The 24,285-nt window shown below is 36.4% G+C and overlaps 1 protein-coding gene across 1 annotated transcript in view; it reads left to right on the top strand.

Annotated features, from left to right (window-relative positions):
* The window catches only part of MYSM1 (Myb like, SWIRM and MPN domains 1), a 45,226-nt gene that overhangs the window by 6,362 nt on the left and 14,579 nt on the right, over positions 1–24,285 (top strand). The window contains exons 3-14 of the mRNA XM_008139369.3: positions 1,573–1,643; positions 4,281–4,358; positions 4,453–4,476; positions 5,550–5,628; positions 8,991–9,089; positions 9,514–10,283; positions 14,261–14,391; positions 15,462–15,565; positions 17,024–17,101; positions 19,472–19,560; positions 23,305–23,359; positions 23,773–23,823. Of these exons, the coding sequence (XP_008137591.1) occupies positions 1,573–1,643; positions 4,281–4,358; positions 4,453–4,476; positions 5,550–5,628; positions 8,991–9,089; positions 9,514–10,283; positions 14,261–14,391; positions 15,462–15,565; positions 17,024–17,101; positions 19,472–19,560; positions 23,305–23,359; positions 23,773–23,823 (1,629 nt within the window). The remainder of the gene's footprint in view (positions 1–1,572; positions 1,644–4,280; positions 4,359–4,452; positions 4,477–5,549; positions 5,629–8,990; positions 9,090–9,513; positions 10,284–14,260; positions 14,392–15,461; positions 15,566–17,023; positions 17,102–19,471; positions 19,561–23,304; positions 23,360–23,772; positions 23,824–24,285) is intronic.

The raw sequence follows: 24,285 nt of genomic DNA, 5'->3' as shown, positions 1-24,285 counted from the left end.
AGCATGTGCCCTTGACTGGAATTGAACCCGGGACCCTTCAGTCCACAGGCCAGTGCTCTATCCACTGAGCCAAACCAGCTAGGGCTGCAGAGGTGACTTTTAAGTTGAAATGTAATAAAAAGAGGGGAGTAGCCCTGACCGGTTTGGCTCAGTGTATAGAGCATCGGCCTGCGGACTGAAGGGTTCCGGGTTCGATTCCAGTCGAGGGCATGTACCTTGGTTGCGGGCACATCCCCATTGGGGGGTGTGCAGGAGGCAGCTGATTGATGTTTCTCTCTCATCGATGTTTCTAACTCTCTATCCCTCCCCCTTCCTCTCTGTAAAAAATCAATAAAATATATATTTTTTTTTTAAAAGAGGGGAGTAGATATGTGACGAGTTGAGGAAAAACATAAGACAGAAAAAATAGTATTACAAAGGCTGGTTGGAAGCCAGTTCTAGAATATGGTAAGGGAAGGGGGATGATAGCTGTGACAAGGTTGGGAAGGCAGATGAGAGCTCTGTCATATTTGTAGGAATCAAGAGACCAGTTAAGAAACATTTGAGTAATCTAAGCATTTATTTGGTGGTAGCTTGGCTTGAGGTGGTGACAGAATCAATAGAAGTAGAGAGATTTAATTCTATTTTGGAGGTTGAGCTCCTTGGTAGACTGGACATAGGATTGAAGGAAAAGGAAAGAATCCAGGGTGATTCTTGGGTTTCTAGCTGGAATAACTTGGTGACTAGTAGTGCCATCTACAAAGTTGGGAAGGCCGGGGAAGAAGCAGGTGAAGGAAGGTATGTGATGGTGAGTTATGATTTAAATGTTAAATTTAAGAAGCCTACTAGGTACCCAAGTGGAAGTTTTGAGGGGGCGGTTGGAAATAACAGTCTAAATCTTGGAGAGGATTTAGACCTGAAATTTTTTAAGTTTTGAGAGTTGAAAATGAATGTGATCATTCAAGGAGATATTGCAGCTTAAGGGAAAAAAGAATTGTGAGTTTTGGAAATAGATGAAGTATCTAGCAAAATGCTGATATCTAATAGTCTTTTATACATGACTAGAGGCCCGATGCACGAAAGTCGTGCAAGAGTAGACATTCCTTCCCCTGGCTGCTGGCACCGGCTTCCCTCTGGCACGTGGGACCCGGGCTTCCCTCTGGCCACTAGCAGGCACCTGGGACCTGGGCTTCCCTCTGGCCACCAGCAGGCACCCGGGACTCAGGCTTCCCTCATAGCCCCAGCTTCGTCCGGAAAGTCGTCCAGAAGGACATAGGTCTAATTAGCATATTGCGCTTTTATTATTATAGAGAGCCATTATTACTTTATCACGGATAGGATCTTGAGCCTTGGAGTCTAACAGACTGTGTGTCAAGTCTCTGCTCTCCCACTTGAAATGTTAGCAGTGCTAGTGATGCCTCTGTGAAATAATAATGCCTATTATCGTGGGAATCAAAGCTATGTCCATGTGCTCAGTAAATGACAACTAAAATTGTTAATCATATCATTGTGTATTTTCATTTAACAAAATATGGAATATAACTTCAAAAAGTAGTAAATAAAAAGAAAATATTTTCTTCTCTTTTATAATAGCCTTGGACTCTGGATAGCACCATCAGTGAAGAGAACAGAGCTGTCATTGAGAAAATGTTGTTGGAAGAAGAGTATCCTTTAATGATTGTGAGGAAAGAAGATTTCAGGGTTAAATACCTCCAAATGCAAAAATAACAAAGGAGACCACTATTAATTTGGCCCCAGATTGCTACAATATAATATGTTACCTACCTATGCAAAAAACTGCATTTTATTCCTTTGGTTTCTGTTTTATTGCTAAGTCTGAGGTATGATTTAACATTTTTGAGTTTCTATTGTCAACCAACTCTTTATACTGTGTGAATATTTATTTGAAATTATAAAATGTTTTAAGTGAGCTAGAACCTGTAGTCCAAGACCATTTAGTCTAAATCCTCCATCTTCAGTTATATAAGCTGAAATCCAGAGATGTTGATTTGTCCAAGGATTCAGAATTAGAATATGTAAAAGTTCTCACTTCTTACTCTACCAATTTACAGGTGTTATGTGAGAGGAATCTAAATAAAAAGCACAAAACAAAAACAAAAGGATAAAGATTCCCCCCTCTCCCTTCCCCGCCCCTCCCCCCACACACACCTGAGAAGTTGTGGATCCTTACCCATGGTCAGGCACTGGCTTCTTGTCCTTGTTTCTTTAATCTGTATGTGATGTTGGCAACTTAATTCTTTTGGACTAAATTTTCTTCTATGTAAAGTGTGAGGATTGAACAAAATGATTTCTGATTTTATGATTTATAAAGGGTATTAATAATAGTTTAATGAGTAGTGGTTTATTTAACATTTTCTAGTAGCCTCCTTTAAAACAGGTGAAATTAATTTTAATTATTTATTTAACCCAGTATATTTAAAATGTTATTTCAACATTTAATATAAAAACATTATTGAGATCTTTCACATTTGTTTCATACTCTTTGAAATTCAGTGTGTATTTTATACTTAACAAAGCACCTCAGTTTGTGCTAGCCACATTTCAAGTATTTAGTAGTTATACATGTGGCTATTGGCCAATGTATTGAACAGTGCAATTCTAAATTAATGAATACTTAAGTAGTTACTGGTTCACTTCCAGACGTGGAAAAGTAATGCGAGTAAAAGCTATGTCAGCTCTTGGAGGACAGGGATAATATTTTCTTACATCTTTGTCTTCACTACCTAGTACCTAGCATAGTGCCTGACATCCACAATATACAGGCAATAATTGTTAGTGAAGAATATTTCTGATTAACTTATTATAAAGGCCAGTTTTAAGACATTTGAGAGGGAGTCTTTCTGGTAGATTTGACCTAAGTGTTAGTTTATTAGGGTAGAGCTCTTCTCTGTTACCTTGAGAAATATGAAGACAATTCGTTATCCTAAATTACCCTGGACGACCAATCAAATTCATCCATTACATTCTCCATACGGTTTAGGAAAAAAAAATTAAACATTGAGGATGTTTCTTCTTTTAGCCACTTCTAAAAGGGAAGATAAGAGAAACTAGCATTTATGTAACACATTTTATGCAGGTACCATTTTGTGAGATTTTACATGTAATATTTAATCCATATAACAACCCTGTGAGGTATAAATAATTTTATCAAAAATTGTACAGACCTGAAAAGGGCTTTGAAAGGAATTGGTTTATTTAGGATTCGAGTGTGACTTTCATGAGTATCTATATATATAAAAAGCCAGCAACCAGAATGCAGTAATGACGGAACAACCGGTAGCTGTGACACCAACTGCAGCCATCGAACCGGCTGGATTGGGGGGGTGGGGCCGGCCGGCCAACCTCCTGCAGCCCCTCCCCAACCCGGCCCCACCCCAGATCAGCCCCCCCACCTTGATCAGGGGCAAGGCTGGCCGGCCAACCACCCTTGGCCCCTCCCCTAGGCTGCTGGCTCCTGATTGGCCCCCTGGACCCTATTTGGGGGCGGGGCTGGCCTGCCGGCCCACTGCCCACAGTCCCTCCCCACAGCTGGCCCCATGGTGCACCCCAGACTCTGACAGGAGGAAGATTTTCATATACATTTTATTAATTTTCTTTCATCTCTGACACTTCTATTATAGAGAAAAGGCAAATAGCAATATTAAAATACTAGAGGCCTGGTGCATGAAAATTCATGCATTGGAGTGGGGGTTCCTCAGCCTGGCCTGTACCCTCACAGTCTGGGAGCCTCAGGGGTGGGAGGCGACGCCCCCATCACACCTCTGCTGCTGCCACTGCCGGCAGCGCAAGCCTCAGCTTGGCCCTGGTTACCTGTGCCTTGGGCAGCCCTGGGCAGCCATCCAAGGCTTGCCTGTGCCTTGGGCTGGCCCTGGGTGGCTGGGAGACTGAGGGTACTGGGAAACTCTGGAGGCAGGTGCATGGAGCGGCTGGACCCACCTGGGGGTGGGCCTAGTCGTGCCGCCTGCGTGCTGCCCCAGTGAGGCTGAGAGGACTGGGCACTGCCATCTTGTGGCTGTGGGCGCCGCCATCTTTGAGGGCGTGGCAGTCAATTAGCATATTCCCTCCTTATTGGCCGTGGGTGCCGCCATCTTTGTGAGGGCATGATGGTCAATTAGCATATTCCCTCTTTATTAGATAGGATTTCCTCTTAATTAATTCCCTTTTAACATGCACGAATTTCGTGCACTGGGTCACTAGTATAATATAAATGCCTACTTTGTATGAGTCACGTTAAAAGTTATGACTTTATTGTTTTTAAAGTTTCCTTAATAACTACACAGGTATTATTTATCTAAAAAATCACTTCCAGAAAAATTCTGGCTTGATCAAAAGGAAGATGATAAGAAATACATGAAGAGGTAAAAATTAATTTATCATACTTTTAAAAATATGTACAGTACTTTTACAAACTTCACACACTTCCTTATTTTCTTTTTTCATGTGGTGGTGCAGTCTGCAGAAAACAGCAAAAATCATGTATGTACTTATGTTTAAAACTTTAAAACCTTTTTTATTAGTTAAAAGTTATGGGAAAATTAAAAATTATAGTTGGCTTGTGGAAAAGCTTTCTTGATCTCGAGTTATACAAAAATATAAAATCAAAATTTCTTTTATACATTGGAATGCCCCAAGGTAATTTTATGCTGCTATTTTCAAAATTTCTCTTTGGTTTCACCAGATTATGGAAAAGATGGTTTCTTAGGGATTTGTGGGGAAACTTTAAAATCTGCTATTTAATGTTAGGAATTGACATGATTTCTGTTGCCCTGTCAGTTAACTTTCAATCACTTCAAACAAAAATTTAATTTGAATTTGTAGCTTTCAAAAAAATTAAAGAAACTATTAACTATTTTATTTAGTGTTTATAAACTTGCATGTTTATGGTCCCTTAAAGGGTAAGGCTTACAGATTTGCAGTTGCCAAGAGTTTGAGCACCGAACAGACTTTGGCTTTTGCATTTTGCTGAGTAAACAACAATAAAAAATGAAGTTAATGAAAAGATTAATGGTGTGCTTGAATTAAATTAGTGAGCCTCATCACTCCTTTAATTTCTTAAGAGACTGCAGTTTCAAAAGCAATAAACATAATGCCATAGTTTATTTTATTTTATTACTTTTCTGGCTTGCTATTTATTTACATGGATTTACGTGGAAGAATCAGAGATAATATTTCTAAAGTCAGTTTAAACTTTTACATGCCTTTCAGGATTTGGAAATGTTTTAATGTCTGCTGTTTTATGTCCAGCATAAAGAACCCTATTTGTTTGTTTTCACACTGACTTCCTTTGATGTCTTTTAGTGTTATCTTCACTCAGACCCAAGGATTATGTCTTTTGGGGCTCCTATCATACTGAGCTAGAGAATTATATGAGACAGGGTAAATCTGCCCCCTCGAGTAGAGGCTGCAGCCTTCTTCTTCTTTTCCTTTTTTAAGTTCTTAGACTCAGAATATTGAATTTATTTTATGGCTATCTATAATCTTTAGCTGCATAAATATGGAATGTTCCATTTCAGATTTTTTTTTTTGCAATTCCTTTTTTCCCCCCTCAGGGTACAATCTCCTACAAAACCAGCCAGTTTCTCAGTAAAGTGGACGATAGAAGAAAAAGAGCTGTTTGAACAAGGGCTGGTAAATAGAGCAATTTTTGACTTATAGTAAAATAATTCTAGAAGCAAATATTGATAGAATTATAAGGTTAAATTAATTTGTAGAGACCAGAAATTTCTTTTTAATTACAGTGATTATATCTGTAGTTTTTCTATAGATAGAGTGATGATGTATGTAGTATAGTACAAGAGAATTTAACTCACTTAAGTTAATAAAATATTAAAATAGATTTGGATTAATTTTTGGGTAGTTTTTACCCTATTTTTATACTAGTAAAACCCCCAAATTGAGCTATTTCTTTAAACTACCTGGTTTAAAAGGGAAAATTATTTAGTTATCTGTGTATATGGAACTGTCTGTGTTGGGTTGAGTTATTTTTTATTCAGATATTTGGCATTGTGCATATAATCTAAATATTTTAGCAGATGTAATTGAAGACAAAACGTGTGTTTCTTTTTGCGTGAAAGTTTCGCTGAGACCTGTATAAATGTCTACAAGTTATATAATGGAAAAATATGCATGCCAATTTCTAATTCCGAAAATACTTCTTAATATGAAGACACTTTTAATAAAATATTCAGAAAAGTCTTTTAACTATGGGGAATAGGTTATATCATTTCCTTTAAGGTACATATTACCCAATGTTATACTAAATTAATTTTGAAGTTATATATTTACATTAAATTTATAGGATATTTATATAATTATGTAGGATTCAGGAATGCTAATTGAAATATTACTGATAATGTTTCTACAGATGGTGGGAAATAAAATGTGCTTGTATTTTTATAGTCATTACTATGACGCTCATATATTCTGTGATGTTTTTATATAAATACCTAAACTATCCTTGAGTGTTTCATCTCTTCCTGAGAATTTTATCCTGTGCTGTTATATTTTATATTTTTGTATTTTAGTCTGTTGCATGATTATCATTTACATAATCTAACTAGCCATTTATTTAAATTGTCCCTTACTGAAGACTACACACACACACACCAATGCAAGTGGGTTATGAATTTTTAGGTTATTATTGTTGACATTGGTAGTAGTTATAGGAGCTACATCTGCATGGTTCAAAATTCAAAAGGTGCCTAAAGTTTATAAGGTGTAAAGTCTTAACTCTTGTCTCAGCCTTCAGTTCTCTATGCCTGAGATAATCATTTTAATTTGTTTTTTGTGGATTCTTCCAGAGATATTTATTCCTGTATAAACAAATGTGTATTTATTTATATACATACTAGAGGCCCAGTGCACGAAATTCGTGCATTTGGAGGGGTTCCTCAGCCCGCCTGCGCCCTCTCACAGTCCAGGAGTCCTCGGGGGATGTTTGACAGATGGCTTAGGCCCGCTCCCCAGCCGTCAGTCAGACATCCTTAGCGCTGCTGCAGAGGCGAGAGAGGCTCGCACCACCACTGCTGTGCTCACCGTCCATGAGCCCAGCTTCTGGCTAAGTGGCACTCCCCCAGTGGGAGTGCACTGATCACCAGGAGGCAGCTCCTGTATTGAGCATCTGCCCCCTGGTGGTCAGTATGTGTCATAGTGACTGGTCGTTCCCCTGAAACCGGCTCTCTGACATCCCCTGAGGGGTCCCAGATTGCGAGAGGGCAAAGGCCAGGCCGAGGACCCCATCAGTGGATGATCGGGGCTGGGGAGGGAAGTGGGAGGTGGGCCAGCCGGAGAGGGACTGTGGGAGGACTCCAGGGCATGTCTGGCCTGTCTCACTCAGTCCCCAATTGTCTGGACCCCAGCAGCAAGCTAATCTTCTGGTCGGAGCGCCTGCCCCCTGGTGGTCAGTGCATGTCATAGCAAGCAATTGAGTAGCCTTTAGCATATCATTAGCATATTATGCTTTGATTGGTTGAATGGCCAACTGGATGACCGGACACTTAGCATATTAGGCTTTTATTATATAGGATGTAGATATATGTTTATGTTTATATACATAAACAGATATTTTAAACTTAGAATGGTTTCCCACAAAAATAAATGGAACTGTTGGTTGTATTTTAACCTTTTGATGTAGTTTGCTTATGGACTGAAATTTCTCAGGTTTGAGAGAAGGGAATTATGTGGTACTGAATGATGAAGGAAGATTTTTTCCTTCCTTTTCTTGGGCATAGAGCTCTCCCTTTGCTCTATTTTAAAATTAATGAATTCTTTGCTCCTGTTGTTAGTGTCCCCTCTGTAAGCTTCATAGTGCCCAAGCCCTTACAGTCCCTACTGGTCACACTTAACCAGATCTGTCCTATCTCCAAAGTGCTCCATGCTGCCAGGTTACTTGCTTGACTTTATTCCACAATAAGATAATGAATTCTGCAGTAAGTTGATCTGCTAGGTGTTAGTTAAGAGCAATATAGATAATTAATTTATACTCACTAGTAATTTACCCCGAAATACTTTCAGTTTTAAGAAATTATCCACATGTCAGATTTTCTCATGAATACCACAAATAATTGTATAAATTAAGGTTTATCATTTGGGTCGGATCTTTGAAGATGACTTGCTACCATAAGTCATGACTGCCTGGCCTGAAGCCTGCCCTGAGGTCAACTCCCCTGAGTTGTGGCTGGGTTTTTTTGTTGTTGGTTTGTTTTTCATAGCTTTAAGAATTCTAAAAAATTACAATTGTTGAGCTACTTTGGGAAGTAGAGAATATCTTGTGTTAGAGATATTATAAAGAAGGTTTATGTATGTATCAAATGATAGACTTGATACCTAAAAATCCCATTTAGCTTTAAAATTATATTTATTCCTTTCTGTACTTTAGAACACACCAGAACTCCCTCGAGTTCTTAGTTTTTCTCACCACAACTTGGTGTTAGCAAGTGTACAACCTTCGACAGTAGATGGGTGTAGGGAGGCTTTGGTTGCAGCTCTCTTCATTTGTGATTCTTGTAAGTCAGTTCACCGTGATGTCTGTGTAGAGTATAATGGATATTGTAACAGATGGAATCTGGGCAAGAGGGTATTTTTAAATTAGTGTCAGAACATACTCAGTTGATTGTATAAATGATGGATGCAACCTGCCTCCATTTCAGATACTTTTTTTTTAAGTTATCTTAAGATTTGGAACATCATAATGTGCAATATGAATACTTATGGTTAGGAATACATAAAAGTGATGTATCTTTATTTAGATAACTATGAAAAGAAAACTAATTTCTAAACTATTTTGGTCAGTTGTCATTAAGTCAGGATTCTAAAAGAAGAATGTGGGCCTTGATTTTAAGTCTTAGCTATATATGAAGCTTCATTGTGTGCTTTAGAAAATAAATAAAGATGGGTTTTTCTTTTAGTTTGCTTTTGTAGTGTGGCATTTGCTTAGAATATTAACAAGTCAGTTCAACAGAAGCAATTTCTTTTTCATTTTGATAATATAGGCTAAATTTGGCCGAAGGTGGACCAAAATTGCAAAGCTAATTGGGAGTCGAACTATTTTACAAGTCAAGAGCTATGCCAGACAGTACTTTAAAAATAAGGTAAGCAGAATATAACTATACTAATTGATAATATTTTAAATAAAATTAGTAAGAAAAAGTAGTTTTTAATTCAGGTATTAAAGTCTTAATGTTCAAAGTTTATATAGTGGAAATATTTTATACCCATAAAGTACTTTACAGATATTTATCTTCAGAATCTCAAAGCATATATCTTCAGTGTTATGATTGTTCTTATTGAATAGGTATTATATTATTCTACTTAATTTCATACAGTTAAATAGAAGAATAAGATATTAATTGCTCATTTAAAATGTAATAAAAACTTTAAAGAAAAGAACCATAAAGGTACAATACACCAGTGATGTACTCAATTTAATAATATTGTATTTATCCTGCTTTTTGTGCCAGTTATTAACTTTTCCAATTGTAATATTATTGGGGTTTTATCTTGATTTTTAAAAAGGTAAAATTAGATGGTACAGAGAAGGAAACACCAAATCAGAAGAACAGCAGTGATTTTCAGATTAAAAGTGAAGATGAAAGCACAAAGTCATGGACCTCATCAAGTTTAAGGGGACGTGCTGATCCCAACTTGAATGCTGTAAAAATTGAAAAGTTATCTGACGATGAAGAAGTAGACATCACAGATGAGGCAGATGAGTTGACTTCTCAGGCACCACAGGAGAATCCTAGCAGTGATATTTTATTAAATATCCCTAATAGTAAAAGTAATGAAACCTACCAAGGAGAATGTATTACCTCTGACAGCCAGGAAGATCCCATTTCTAAATCTTCCAAGGAATATCTCCAGAATCCAAAGCACGTTGAGATGGAAACACTTTCAAGCTCAGGAATTAAATTTTGGACTGAAAAACAGAGTACCAGTGATGAAAAGTCAGTTGAATTAAATGATCAGAAATGTAATAAACTGATGAAAAACTGTGATAAGCATAATGGAAATGGAATAGTAGATGATACCAGGCTGTTGCCTTCTCCGGAGCCTTGTGAAGTTCAGAAAGATTTGAGTGATCATGAAATGCTTTTTCATTCTTGCCAAATGGAGGAGGAACACCATGAGGAAGAAGAGCTTAAACCACCAGAGCAAGAAGTAGAAATAGATAGAAATATTATTCAAGAAGAAGAAAAACAAGCAATTCCTGAGTTTTTTGAGGGGCGCCAAGCTAAAACACCAGAACGCTATTTGAAAATTAGGAATTACATTTTGGATCAGTGGTAAGGAAGAATTATATTATAGATACTGTTTTAAAACTTACGATATTCTATAGTATTTTAATTAGGCTTATGCAGAAGTTAGTATTTTATAATGCTAATGATCCAGAGAACTTTAACATAATATATTTCAGTAGGCAAGACTTAAAATTTCTTGTAGTGAACTTTTTTCGGAAAGCTTTGGTAAAGATTGTTATCTGTAGCTATCTTAATCCATCTCTGTTCATTAGAGTGTTTGGATCTGGTAAAAGGGGTAGATGATTGCCTTAAGAAGTACTTTCTTAGGGCATTGTTAGGAAGATATAGAAAGCACTACTGTTCTGGAAAGGGGATAACACAACACCTTTCCTAGTTTATCCTGTACTGTGAAATACAAAGAAAGAAAACTTCCATGACAGGATAATGTCAGTCTAAATAGCTGCCTTAAGTGCTTTCAGCTTTGAACCTGTGGCAGATTATTCATTGTTTCATCCAGCTTCATCAGGAAATAGGAATTTTTGATATATGCAGTTTACCCTCTAAAGTGTCAGTACCTTTTACTTAAATTATTTAGTGGGGATTGGGGAACAAACCAAAAAACTTCCCACCTTATTAGCCTAAATGCTCTGAAAGTAATTTGAATTTTTCATAATACCTTAAGACATCATTAAACATTCATAATTGTTATTGCTTCAGGATTGTATAGGGCCATCTTTATAGAGGGCTTCTGCTACAATCTAGGAAGATTACCGAAGGAAAACAAGGTTATTAAATCAGTAACCATTTTGCTGTACAATATTGAGTGATTTGGCTTTTAAGGATAACTATATTCTTAAGAAAGATTTTTGTTCTTGTTCTTGCAGGCAGTTGAGATTGTTAAAAATACAAGTTTGAGTAAGGGTGGAATCAAAGTAAAGAATACGTATAAAGAACAACTGACATTGGCATAGTGCTTTACAGTTTACAGAAAGCTTTTCTGTGTCATCTGATTCCTTACAACAATCCTATAAAATAGGCAGCTGGTATTTTCTCTACTAATATTTGATAAAACAATTCTGAGGTCAGGAGAGGTTTACAACCAGTCACGGACAGACTTCTGTGCAAGTCCTGACGCTATAAATCACTATAAATCACTCTTTCCATTATTCCATATTGCCTAATTCACACTATTAAAAAAGATAAATTAAATTGATATCTAATTTTGATTTTGGAAATAAGAGGATAAATGGCCAAAATTGAATGACTTTAAAATAACTCAAAAATGTCTATATGAATCATCAGTGAGTATTTACTGTTACTTTAATCAAATTTTATTTGTTACTTTGAATTTTGGATTCTATGAGGCAGAATAATTTATAGAGACAGTATAAATTATATAGCAGTAGTTTCCTAATGTCATTTGCCTTAGTTCATGAAGCTAGTTAAAGTGTTGCTGTTTCAGTAGGAGAAAGCAAACAGAAATGTTTTGAATAGGAAATCAGATGTTCTCTTCAGAAATAGAGGAGAGAGAGTGGTATTTTTTTTTTAAAAAAAAAAGGAAAAATTAATGTTTTAAAAATAAAAAGAGACCTGCTTGATTTGTTTGTAGCTAAAAGATCCTTTTCATAAAAGCACATGCAGTCAACTCCCTGCTTAGGGGACTTTAATAAAAATAGTAACCAATGCCATTATTGAATGCCTACCAATGCCATGCATTGTATTTAAATCATCTCCAATCCTCTTGACAACCTGTCCTCATTTTACAGATGAGAACAATGAGTTTCAGAGAGTAAAAGGAACTTGTTGCAGGTTACTATAAGTGAGGATGATATCCAGAATCTGTAGTCCTTTTTTTTATTTAATATTTTTTATTGATTTTTTACAGAGAGGAAGGGAGAAGGATAGAGAGTTAGAAACATGGATGAGAGAGAAACATCGATCAGCTGCCTCCTGCACACCCCCTACTGGGTATGTGCCTGCAACCAAGGTACCTGCCCTTGACTGGAATCGAACCTGGGACCTTTTAGTCCACAGGCCGACGCTCTGTCCACTGAGCCAAACCAGTCAGGGCCAGGATCTGTAGTCTTGACTCATTGTTTTCACACTTCCACCTCAGGGCCTTGACCTAGAGACTTTTCATTCTGCCTTGGATGCTTTCCCCTCCAGATCTTGCTGAATCTTGCTTCCTTATCTCATTTAGGACTGCCCAAGGGAAATTAAAGGCCTTCTCTAACCACCCTATCTAAAATAGCTCACATACATATCTCCTTCCTCTTATTCTCTTACCCTGTTTTTAATTTATCTTCATAGAATTTATTACCACTGAAAATATTATATTTTTATTTATTGTCTCTCCCCTCCCCTCTTACCCCCCTCCCAGTGATAATGTAGGCTCCACACTATGACAGATTTTTTTTTTTAAATCTATTTGTTCATTGTTAAATCCCTAATGTTTAGAACAATGCTTGGAATACAGAAATCTCTATTTGTTAGGAAGAAAAGATTGAATGAATGATTCATCATTATATCATGAACAGATATTTTGAGTGGCTTTATCATTTGTTCAGCACTGTACTAGATTACTAAGTTCTGCTTAAAGCCTGTGATTTGGATAATTGTTAATGACATCAATTCAGTTTTTAGATTCCAGTTTTTTGGTAGCCAGTTATACCATGCTCATTTCTGCTTTCTTGCCTTCTTTTGTGCAGTTTGTTTTCTTCTAAAACATTCAAAATCTCAACTTTTCAATGGAACTTTGAAACCCTCCCACATCACAAATTACTTTTACCATCCCTGAAGTTTTATAGAATTTATGATTTCAAATTTGGTTTTTGCTTAGAGAGGCCTTCCCCAAATACCCTATCTAAAATAGTCTATGCCTATTTGTCTCACTGTATCCTTTTTTCTTCCTAGCACTCATTGCCACCTGACAGTACAATAGATATTATTCATTAATTTATTTGACTGTCTCCCCCTTAAAGTAGTTCATGAAGCTAGTTAAAGTGTTGTCAGGAAGTGTTAAAGTAAGGTCAGGAAGTTGATATTATTCATCTCTGTATCCTTAGTGCCCAGAACAATGCCTGATTCAGAGGATACAAAATAAAATATTTGTAGGATAAAATAAAGATTGAGTAAGAAATACCTATGTTATATGATTTATCTGAATACTTGGTTTGTAATGTCTTTTTGCATCTTGTCACTTAAAGTAAGTGCTTTATTTAATTTCTCTGGCCTTTTTGTTTCTCATCTCTAAAATGAGAATAATAAAATCTGTATCTTGTAGAGTTGTTGGTGAGGATTAAGGTACAGCATCTGGCATAAGAACTTAGTAATTATTTGCTGCTAGTATTAAGTTTTCTATTACTCCTACACTTTATATTGTACCATCTAGCATGGTACATTAAACATGTTCAGTAAATATATGTTTTATTATATAAACCTTTCATTTCTTTCATAATCTTTGGGCATTTCTTGATTCCTTTGGGATCCCCTATAATGTCTGTTTTCCACTGAGAGTAAGCACTTTATAATTATCGGCATAATAATTAAAAACATAAAATTTTTAAGTATTTATAAGGTAGTTATAATGAAAAGATACTGCTCAACAAAGTAAAAGTAGATGAACCTAGTGATATACTAAAAATTCAAAAAGTCTAATATACCACATACTTTCAATATATTATCAAAGTGCTCTTTTTAGTCAAGGGTTCAGACTTAAATTTGGATCTATAGATAAATAAGCTTCTAACTTAAAAGTCCTAGGATAACTGGCATCTGTTAAATTTAATATTGGGAAAGAAGTAATACTTATAAAAATCACACTAGTAAGTTATTGTATCATTTATTTTATTTCAGAAAAAAAGTACACTTGGTTATTATGTATTTATATTGTATTTACTACACATTTACTTATTGAGAGGGGGTAAATTTTTAAGATATTTCAAATATTAAAAGTTTTTCCCAGAAATCTTTTTTCATGTTTTTATTTATCCAAAATAATTGTACTTCCATCTCTTAATTAGGGAGATATGCAAACCGAAATACTTAAATAAGACCTCAGTACGTCCTGGCCTGAAGAACTGTGGGGATGTTAATTGTATTGGACGGATTCATACATACCTCGAATTGATAGGAGCAATCAATTTTGGATGTGGTAAACATAAAAACCCAACAACATGTTTTACTTGACATTTTTATCTTACGGCACCCATTAATTTCTTTGATAGTTAGAATTCAGGTGGATTTAGAGAGATTCTATAAAATTTTGGAATAATTGTATTGGGATTTTTCTGTAAAACAGATTTCTGGTGATTAAACTATATTTCCCTTTGACCTACAGTGAAAATTGGTGGTATAATTTTTAAAGGAAATATATGCAGTCTAGTACAAATAATTAAAAAATGCAGTTCTTTGTCAAGTAAAAGTAAAATTATTTTATGAAAAGTCTAATAATAGACCATTTAATTTGCAAATATTGTATTCATGCCAGAAATACTGTCTAGCAGTGTTTAAATAAAAGAAATAATTTATGAGCCTCTACACTTAAGTGTAATAAAAGTGCCAAAATATTTTTCATGGAAGAAAGTTTTTTCATCCTACTTTTTCTCAAATATAAGAGTTGATGAATATGTATATTTTAAATGTGTTCTACCCCTTTATTAACATGACATAAACTTTTTGAAGAAAGATAATACCATAGTTGCAAAGTGATAAAGTAATTAGAACCTTGCAACCCATGGTTTGAGAAGAGTGTTCTGTAGTGTCATTGAAAAGATAACTAACCAGAAAACTTCCTGTCAGAGATGGTTTTATTTTATATAGAGGTAGATAGAATTTACAGTTTGCCCAACGCACTGTATATTAGGATTGGCTTTTCAGGAAAACTAAGGTGTCATAGCTTCCTCAGCCACTGAAAGAAAAATACAATCATGTTTTCTGGATTAGACTTCCAAAGTTAGCAAAGTGAACTTAATAAAAAAAATTAAACAAATTACCCATTTTCTACATATCACATTTTATTGAGATTTCCTATAATAAACTGTAGCATTACTTTTATGTGAGAACTAAGTGGCACATAAAGTATGTGATTGTGGAGTAGGAAACATTGAAGCTCTGGTATAAAGAAACTTAGAAATTGGCTTACAATATATAGTCAGTGTAGATGTGTCTTCCTTTTTAACAAATGAAAAAATAGATTGTTTTGTTTCCCCTAAATTCCAATAGAACAGGCTGTCTATAACAGGCCACAACCAGTTGATAAAGTACGAATCAGAGACAGAAAAGATACAGTAGAAGCATACCAACTTGCCCAGCGTCTGCAATCCATGGTAAGCAGTCACCTCTCTCACTAAATGATCTCTCCAAATTGCTCTTTACCCTGTTAAGTAAGGTATGTCTACTCTTCAACTGTTTGACAAGTGGCCTTTAGTGGAAGAACATGTTTTCTCTTGTATTTTACCTTGTCATTCACTTTTCTGTTTCCATTCAATTTCACATAGGTTTATAAGGCAAAAACAAACAAACAAAAATCCTCAAATTTCACTGGCAACCTTTAACAGAGAAGTGTAATGTTTTGCTAAAGTGACCTTAGACTGCTGGGTTTGATTTCTAAATCTAACATTTTATTTACACTGTGCAGTTAAGCTCTTTTTTTCTTTTTAATTTATTTTTGTTTGTTTAAAATTCTTACCCTAAGATTCAGCCTTTTGGAATAGTTATCAAAAATATTTTAGCTTTTACTTTTTTAATTCTTGAGGTTAGTGAGTTTTACAAGAGTTTAAAAGTCATGAATTTTATTTAAAAAATAAATCCAACAAGTCCTCAAAAGGCAGAATCATGTTGTGAACCAATAAATAGGTTAAATTGGTAATGGGTGAGATAAAAAGGAATAAATACTAGAGCGGGTGTCTTAGAGTATTTGGGCTGAAACCAGTTCTACCTAGATTTACTTTAAGAAAGGATGTTTTCAAATATAGTTGCTGGAGATGTTGCTAGTCAGACAGTGACCTCTGGCAAGCTAATCCATTTAAAGGCTTTACATTGAGTTTGCAAAACTGGATATTAGTAATGCAGTTATTCAACTTTGTAATTTTTTACCATTTGTATTAACTAAGCAATCTTTTCCTTTCTAAGGCTGAAATATAATTATTTTGCTTCTAATTTTCAATATTTTCCCTCTTGCTGTGTGTTCTTGCAAGTTTTCTACCACAAGTGATTGAACAGGAAGTAATTTTCTTGGGGATTCTTTTTAGTCTTCAAAATATATTTTTAAAATGTTTTTATTGATTTTTTTAGAGAGAGAGGTAGGAAGAGAGAGAGAGAGAGAGATATCTGTGTGAAAGAGAAACATCCATCAGTTGCCTCCCATATGTACCCGGATCGGGATTGAACCCAAACCACAACCTGGGTGTGTGCCCTGACCAGGAATCAAACGCTACTCTTCAGTGTATGGGATGACACTCAACCAACTGAGCCACATCTGCCAGGCCAGTCTTAAAAATACTTTTTGTTTGAGTGTTTTAGCTCCCAAGTGTTGAAAGGAAATGAAAATTAAAGATGAAATCCCAGTAGAATACAGAAAGTAATCACTGTTTTATTTCTGAGCAGAGTGCTAACTAGTGAACATAATAAAATGAAATTTAGTCAGGCATTGCTGATCAGGAAATACAATATATTAATGGAGAAATTGCTTTTAGGAAAATCATTTTTGTTTTTTTAATTAAAATGTGCTGTGATTTCTCCAAGTTAATTTTGTTACCTTTTGCTTTATTTTAACCTCATCACAGCGCACAAGGAGGCGTAGGGTCCGAGACCCATGGGGAAATTGGTGTGATGCAAAAGACTTGGAAGGACAGACGTTTGAGGTAACTTTGACCTTTTCAAATGGGTCATTAGTGAAAGTTGTTTTGTCAATACATATTTGTATATCTTAATGTCACAAATATTACACTTTAAAAATATATACATATATATGTCTCATTTCCATGTTAATTGTTTTGTCTAGAAGTTACTAATAAACAGCAAAGTAGAAGGGTTTGGTGGTGCAGTTAACTAGGCGTTGGACTCATTTTCAGAACTTTGATGATCTATTTCTACATTCTGCTCTCTAGCTCAAGAATATTTTCCAGGGTGCTGGGAAGTTGGTATGCCCAGTTCATTTCAGTAAACATTGCTGAATGACATTCTGATACAACAATTAAAATATTGTCCCAAGCATTAGACATAATACAAATATTGAAGTATTATTTCTACTAATAAAAACTATGATCCTAAAAAGAAAATAGGCAATGAATGTGTGTATGTATACACCCACATGCATTCTACATATATAATTTGTTTATGAACAGCCAGTGCAGTATAATGGTGTCATGAACAAGGAAGCATCCCCAAAAGGAGCCGCTCCCACACATTTGTCTTTCCACAATGGCAGGTTTATTAGGGAGCCCTCCCAATAAGCCAATAGAGTCACATGCAGCTTACACACAGAGAGGGGAGCTTATGCTATAGAACAGGCGTCCTCAAACTACGGCCCGCGGGCCACATGCGGGTGTTTTTGCCGTTTTGTTTTTTTACTTCAAAATAAGATATGTGCAGTGAGCATAGGAATTTGTTCATAGTTTTTTTATACTATAGTCTGGCCCTCCAACGGTCTGAGGGGTAGTGAACTGGCCCCCTGTTTAAAAAGTTTGAGGACCCGTGCTATAGAAGCTAGCAAAGTGAGCACCCTTTTCAAAGTCCTAGTCTCCGGTGGTGTCCCCAGGTAGAGAGGCGGGTGTCGGTTTTGAGCTAGTCGGCTACAGTGATGGCACTCATCTGGTGAATTGGAAGTCTGGCAGGGCTCTGAGCGAGACCTGTGGTACAGCCAAGCTTAAGTGTTGAGTGGTCGGAGCTCTGAGTTCTTACCCACCAGGGATGGAGTTCCCCCTCTCATATCAGTGAGTTCTTATCCAGGTGTCCAGACTTGTGGTTTTGGCCATTCCAGGCCCCTCCTCAAACTTGACATACACTTGACCTAACTGTCATGGCCGACAGTGACTCTACATTGGATTGTCAAAGGTGTCCAAAAAGTCTACTCTGCTCATGCTCTATACAAATGGAAAATGTGAAAGTAGATAATACCTCCCTCAAATGATTGTTGTGAGAATTCAGTGAAATAAATGAAATAAGGTATATGAAGGTGATAAATGTTAGTCTTCTTTTTTTCACCCACTCCCTCCCCCTAACCTCACAACTGAGCACAGTTCTAGGCACAACAATTAGTAATCACGTGTTTCCATCTCTTCTCGGCCTTTTGGCTAAGATCACATGTAGTAATACATGGTTCCTGCCTAGAAGTAACTTAGATTAGTAGGAAAGATAAAGCCTGTGGTTTGTTCCATAATATTGGCCCCAAGAAGTATAAGGTCCTCTCAAATGATATGATTGGGGAAGGTTCCACAGAGGATGTGATGTTTCACCTGTGGCATGAAGGATGAGCTAGAGAATCTCAAAATGTAGAATGTAGGTTAGGGCATTCCAGGCTGAGGGAGCAGCACAAATAAAGGTATAGACATGGAATGGAAAAATACTAGAAATGTTCTGGGGAAAAGTACATAGTTCATTGGGGCTAGAGTATAAAGTTGGTAGTAGAAATGGAATGAAATACTTCTATTTACATAGGATTTTTACTATGTATCAACACTATTGTCAGTATTTTACAATCATTAATCTTCACAATAACATCCTGAAATGGTTATTATTACTATATTGTTCCCATTTTAAATACTCTCTGAGGAAACTAAAACAAAGAAGGCTTTAGGAACTTGCCTGGAGTCACCCAGCTAGTAAGTAGAAGCAGATACAGGCATTTTACCTCCAGAATCCGCTCTTTATCGTGACCACTGGGATGTCTCTCAGTTGTGAAAGAAAACTCAATACTTGCTGACTAGAAATGGGAAATAAGAAAGAGGAAAGACTCAGGTGATCCTGAGTTTTTCGACCCAGAGTACCATTAATTGAAATCAGTAAGTCAAGAAAAGGAGTAAATTTTAAGTTTTGGATGGCTATATATTTTGGAACAATTTTTTAAAACACATTATTCAGCATTTCTGTTTATTAGTAACAAGAAGGAGACACACCTATCAACTTTGTCTTGTTCTCACGTGCTCTTAAATATGGTTTTAAAGGATTATTTTTATTAATTCTACCTCTCAATGGTTAATGGATCCATGATCAACTGGTGTTTTATATTTTAGCATCTCTCTGCTGAGGAGTTGGCAAGAAGAAGAGAAGAGGAAAAATGCAAACCTATTAAATCTTCAAAAGTGCAAAGACCAACAAAAAGGTGTATAAATGTGATTCTTTAACTTATCATAAATGATTAGAAAATGCACAGAAAAAATATTTGAAATAGTTGCATTATATTGTTCACATTAAGTCAAAAAATACATGTAAAAATTTTGAAATTTTTTATTTCACTGCTTATCAATTTGGGAGACCTGGAGCACAAGTTTGAAATTTGTTCAGGTTCAGTGAATGTAACTATCTTGAAAAGGGGACTTGTTTATAACAGATGGTCATTTAACTCAGACATTATGAATTGGTAACCTCATGAAGTGAATGGTTCTCTCTTTTGATTATTAGCAATGTGGTTTTTTTGTTCATTTATAATCTTAAAATTTGTAACTTGAACATTAAGGGTCACCAGGTGAGTTCCATGCGTTGATTTTCTAGACCCCTCACTTTGTGCAGATACCCCGTTTAATGGACTGTAGTTTTGTCAGTGTCCCTTTTAAAACAAGACATTCAAGCCCTGACCAGTGTGGCTCATTGGTGACAGGTTAGACCACTGGCCTGTGTACCAAAGGGTCATGGGTTCAAATGTTTGTCAAGGACACAAGGCCACATACTTGGGTTGCAGGTTCACTCCTCAGTCCTTGGGGTGCATGTGGAAGACAACCATTCGATGTGTCTCTCCTTCTCTCTCCCTCCCTCCATTTCTCCTCTCCTCCCTCCCTAACTTTCACTCTCTGTAAAAATCAATGGAAAAGTCCTCTGGTGAGAATTACCAAAAAAAAGCCAAAAAACAACAAAAAAACCCCCACAACATCCAAGAATGCCACTAGGTCATTTTCGAAGGAAAGAGCCTGATACTTACCAGTTGTTATGTCTCTGGGTAAATTACTTAAAGCCTTTATAAGCCTTAGGTCCTCATTTATAAAATAACTGTAATAGCTAACACTGTTAGCTATGTTTTAAGCACTTTATGTCATTAACTCATTTAATCCTCATACTGACTCTCTGCAGTAGTTAATATTATCATTCCCATTTTATAGCTAAGGAAACAGAAGCACAAAGAGTTTGGAGTAACTTGTTACTGATGGGGCTATGATATAAACTCAGGCATTAAGGCCTAAGCATCCATACTCCTGACCATTACACTACAGTATATATCAAGTTATAAACTGAAGAAATATAGTAATCCATATGACTATAGTGAGATAAACTGTAAGAAATATAGTCATCCATAAGCTAGGACTTTTCATCTAGTAATCCGGACAATCTAAATGTGTGACTGCTATTTATTATGATTATCAAGTAATTGTTCCAGTTTGTCAGGATCTTTTTACTAGTAAATCCAGATCCACTTTTTTGTTGTTAATCCTCACCCAAGGATGTTTTTCCATTGATTTTTAGAGAGTGGAAGGGAGCGGGAGAGACACAGAGAGAGAAACATTGATGTGAGAGAGACAAATTGATTGGTTGCCTCTTGCATATGGTCCTGGTGCCCCAACCAGGGCCAGGATGGAGCCTGCAACCCAGGTATTTTTCCTGGACCAGAATTGAACTAGGGACCCTTCAGTCCGCAGGCCTACGCTCTACCTACTAAGCCAAACAGGCTTGGGCAGATCCATCTATACTGATAAAAGGGTAATATGCTAATTAGACCGGGAGACCTTCCGACGTCCTTCTGGACAAAGCCATGGTGGTGGGGCTGAGGCAGAGGTGATTAGGGGTGATCAGGCCAGGAGGGGAGGGCAGTTGGGGGCAAGCAGGCCGGCAGTGGGGGGCAGTTAGGGGCCAGCAGGCTGTCAGGGGGGGGGAGTTGGGGGCGAGCAGGCTGGCAGGGGAGGCAGTTGGGGGCGAGCAGGCTGGCAAGCAGAGTGGTTAGGGGGAATCAGGCAGGCAGGCAGGTGAGCGGTTAGGAGCCAGCCATCCCAGATTGTGAGAGGGATGTCCCATAGGGATCGGGCAGTCGAACATCCCCCGAGGGGTCCCAGATTGGAGAAGGTGCAGGCTGGGCTGAGGGACACCACCACCCGTGCATGAATTTTGTGCACTGGGCCACTAGTTTTTCTTATAATAGCTTCTGTAGTTTTGAATCATCAACATGTCAGTAAGCCTGCTTTTTCCACTATTGATCACTGATTAAAATGTTTCCCTGGATTAAACGTATTTCTTCATCTATGCAGAAAAGTAATGATAGCAGATGTTTTGCTTACATTTAGATGAAATATAGTCATTTTGAGTCTACTAGTTTAGCAGATCCTTCCTATCAAAAATGAAATTTAGGTCTACTTATCACAACTTCTATTTTCATGAACCCATAATTATTCTTAGTAGTCACCTCTTTACTTGCTAAAGGCTCACTAATCAGCTATTTAAAAATCTTTTCTAGAATTTTTCTAATATTCAACATCTGATTTCTCTGTTTCTAAATTCTGCTTATTTTGTGTTTTGAAACAAGACCAATAATTGCCTATTCCAAGGCTTCCAATAATTTTCCCATTCTCTGCAGCTCCTCAGAAAACATGGACAGTGATTTCACATCATGGTTCTTCAGTGCTCTGGGATGCATATGCATTCTTGCTATTTTCTCATCTATCTTGGCTTTTAGTTTATTTTTATTCATGTTGATAAAGCATTTTCTAATTTGAAAATCGTTCTTTTTCAATGAACGTTTTTTGAATGCCTACAATATGTCAGGCACTGTTCTAGGCCCTTGAAATACAGTATTCAACAAACAAGGTACAGTATGTGTTCTCCTGGAGCTAATAGTCTCAGGTAGAATAGGAACTAAGTAGTTCCACTCTTTCAGTTGCATTAACACAAACATATTCTTTGTTTGTTTGTTTATCTGAACATAGAAAACCTTTTCATTCTTTTTTTTTAAATATATTTTTATTGATTTGAAAGAGGAAAGGGGGAGAGGGAGAGAGAATAGAAACATCAATGATGAGAGAGAACCATTGATCAACTGCCTCCTGCATGACCCCACTGGGGATCGAGCCCACAACCCAGGCATGTGCCCTTGACCGGAATCGAACCCGGGATCCTTCAGTCCGCAGGCCAATGCTCTATCCACTAAGCCAAACTGGCTAGGGCAAAATCTTTTCATTCTTAATATATTTCTCAGATCTCAATTCTTGACTGGCCAAAGCCTTTCTAACATTTCTCTTAGATTTATTAGCACTTGCCAGTATATCTGGACTTGCTTAGGTGCCCCTCTTCCCATCTTTTTTTTGCACATTTTCATTTTAAAGTATCAGTTTATTATAGAACTTTCTGTATACATTCATTTCTTTAGCAGAACTGTTTATCATTTATTCATTCAACAAACATTTACTGAGCCCCTACTTTATGCTGACCATGTTATTATATGGACAGAAATGTTTTTGAGAAACTTCCATCTTTGTTGACATTTCTTTCAGGTCTCATGTCAGGAAATTGGTCAAATCTTCATTGAACTTTTTGAAATCTGCTTTCAGTGTAGGACACATATCTGGCCATTTTTAATGTTCTCTTCTCTTCTCTGGATATTTAAAGAAATTAAGATAACAGAATTACTTTCTCCCACAAGTCCTGTCATTCCCTCCGCCCCCCCGCCTCTTTAAAAATCAAGTCCAAAAGAGCAGTGCTGCTTTCAGAAGGATTGTATGGAACATTTTAAGAAAATTTCCTTGTTTAATATTTTTCTCTCTTAGACAGATTTCAATTTTTGATACACATTTTCAAATTTGTAAATAAATGTTATTTTCCTAATCTTGTTGAGATTATATTAGAAATAAATATTTTTCTTCTTTTTCAGCTCATTTGATCCCTTCCAGCTGATACCTTGTAATTTTTTCAGTGAAGAAAAGCAGGTACTACTTATGCATCACTGAATAACCATACATAATGCCCTCCTGTCAGACATGAAATACTTCTTCAGTGTGTGCAAGCCATATATATATATACATATGTGTGTGTGTGTGTGTGTGTGTGTGTATATATATATATATATATATATATATATATATATATATAATAGTGGGCAATGCCGGGTGTATTAAGGGTTAGATGAATACTACAGATGGAAAATGAGAGGGTTTTAAATGGTAAATTGTTTTTGAAGTTTGGTTTCACTGAGCTTTGATTTGGTAGTGAGACCTTGGTATGATAGGTGAATAGGTAAAGGAAAAGAGGATGGACATTCCAGTGAGAGAGAACAATTTTTATGCTCCCCCATTTTTATACTCCCCATTTTTGTTGTTGTTGTGTTTTTTTTATATTTCAGGAGCCATTTCAGGTGAAAGTGGCTTCAGAAGCACTTTTAATAATGGATTTGGTAAGGATAATCTATTGTGTTTACTTAGTTATTCTGATTTATATTCTTGTGTATTTTTATTGCAGGCATAAGAGAGAGTATGGAAGACCTGTATTTTGGATCTTAACTATCCTCTTTTACAAGGAATCTAAAAATAAGTCTTTTCTTTTGGAGAAAAGCCAAACAATTGCATGTTTCCATATTTTAGAGAAAATAAATTAATGTGAGTTTTTGCAGACTGTTTATCATCATTAACCCTGTTTTCATTTCCTAGTGTCCTTTGTCTGCTGCCTTCTAGATAACTACAACAAAATAATATTCATAATTTGGAGTTTCTTTGTATTAAACTACTGAGACTCCATAGTTGTGTATTTGTTTATGGTCTTTTCCTGTAGGAGGTTCTAGAGTAACTTTTTACTTTGTATCCTTATGTCTTTCCTAAATAGGGAGAGCAAATGGTATCTTTATTTTGTAAGTGAAAAA

This window comes from Eptesicus fuscus, chromosome 9 (genome assembly GCF_027574615.1).
Source record: "Eptesicus fuscus isolate TK198812 chromosome 9, DD_ASM_mEF_20220401, whole genome shotgun sequence".
In the NCBI taxonomy this organism is placed as follows: Eukaryota; Metazoa; Chordata; class Mammalia; order Chiroptera; family Vespertilionidae; genus Eptesicus; species Eptesicus fuscus.
This window is presented reverse-complemented; position numbering and strand designations above follow the sequence as displayed.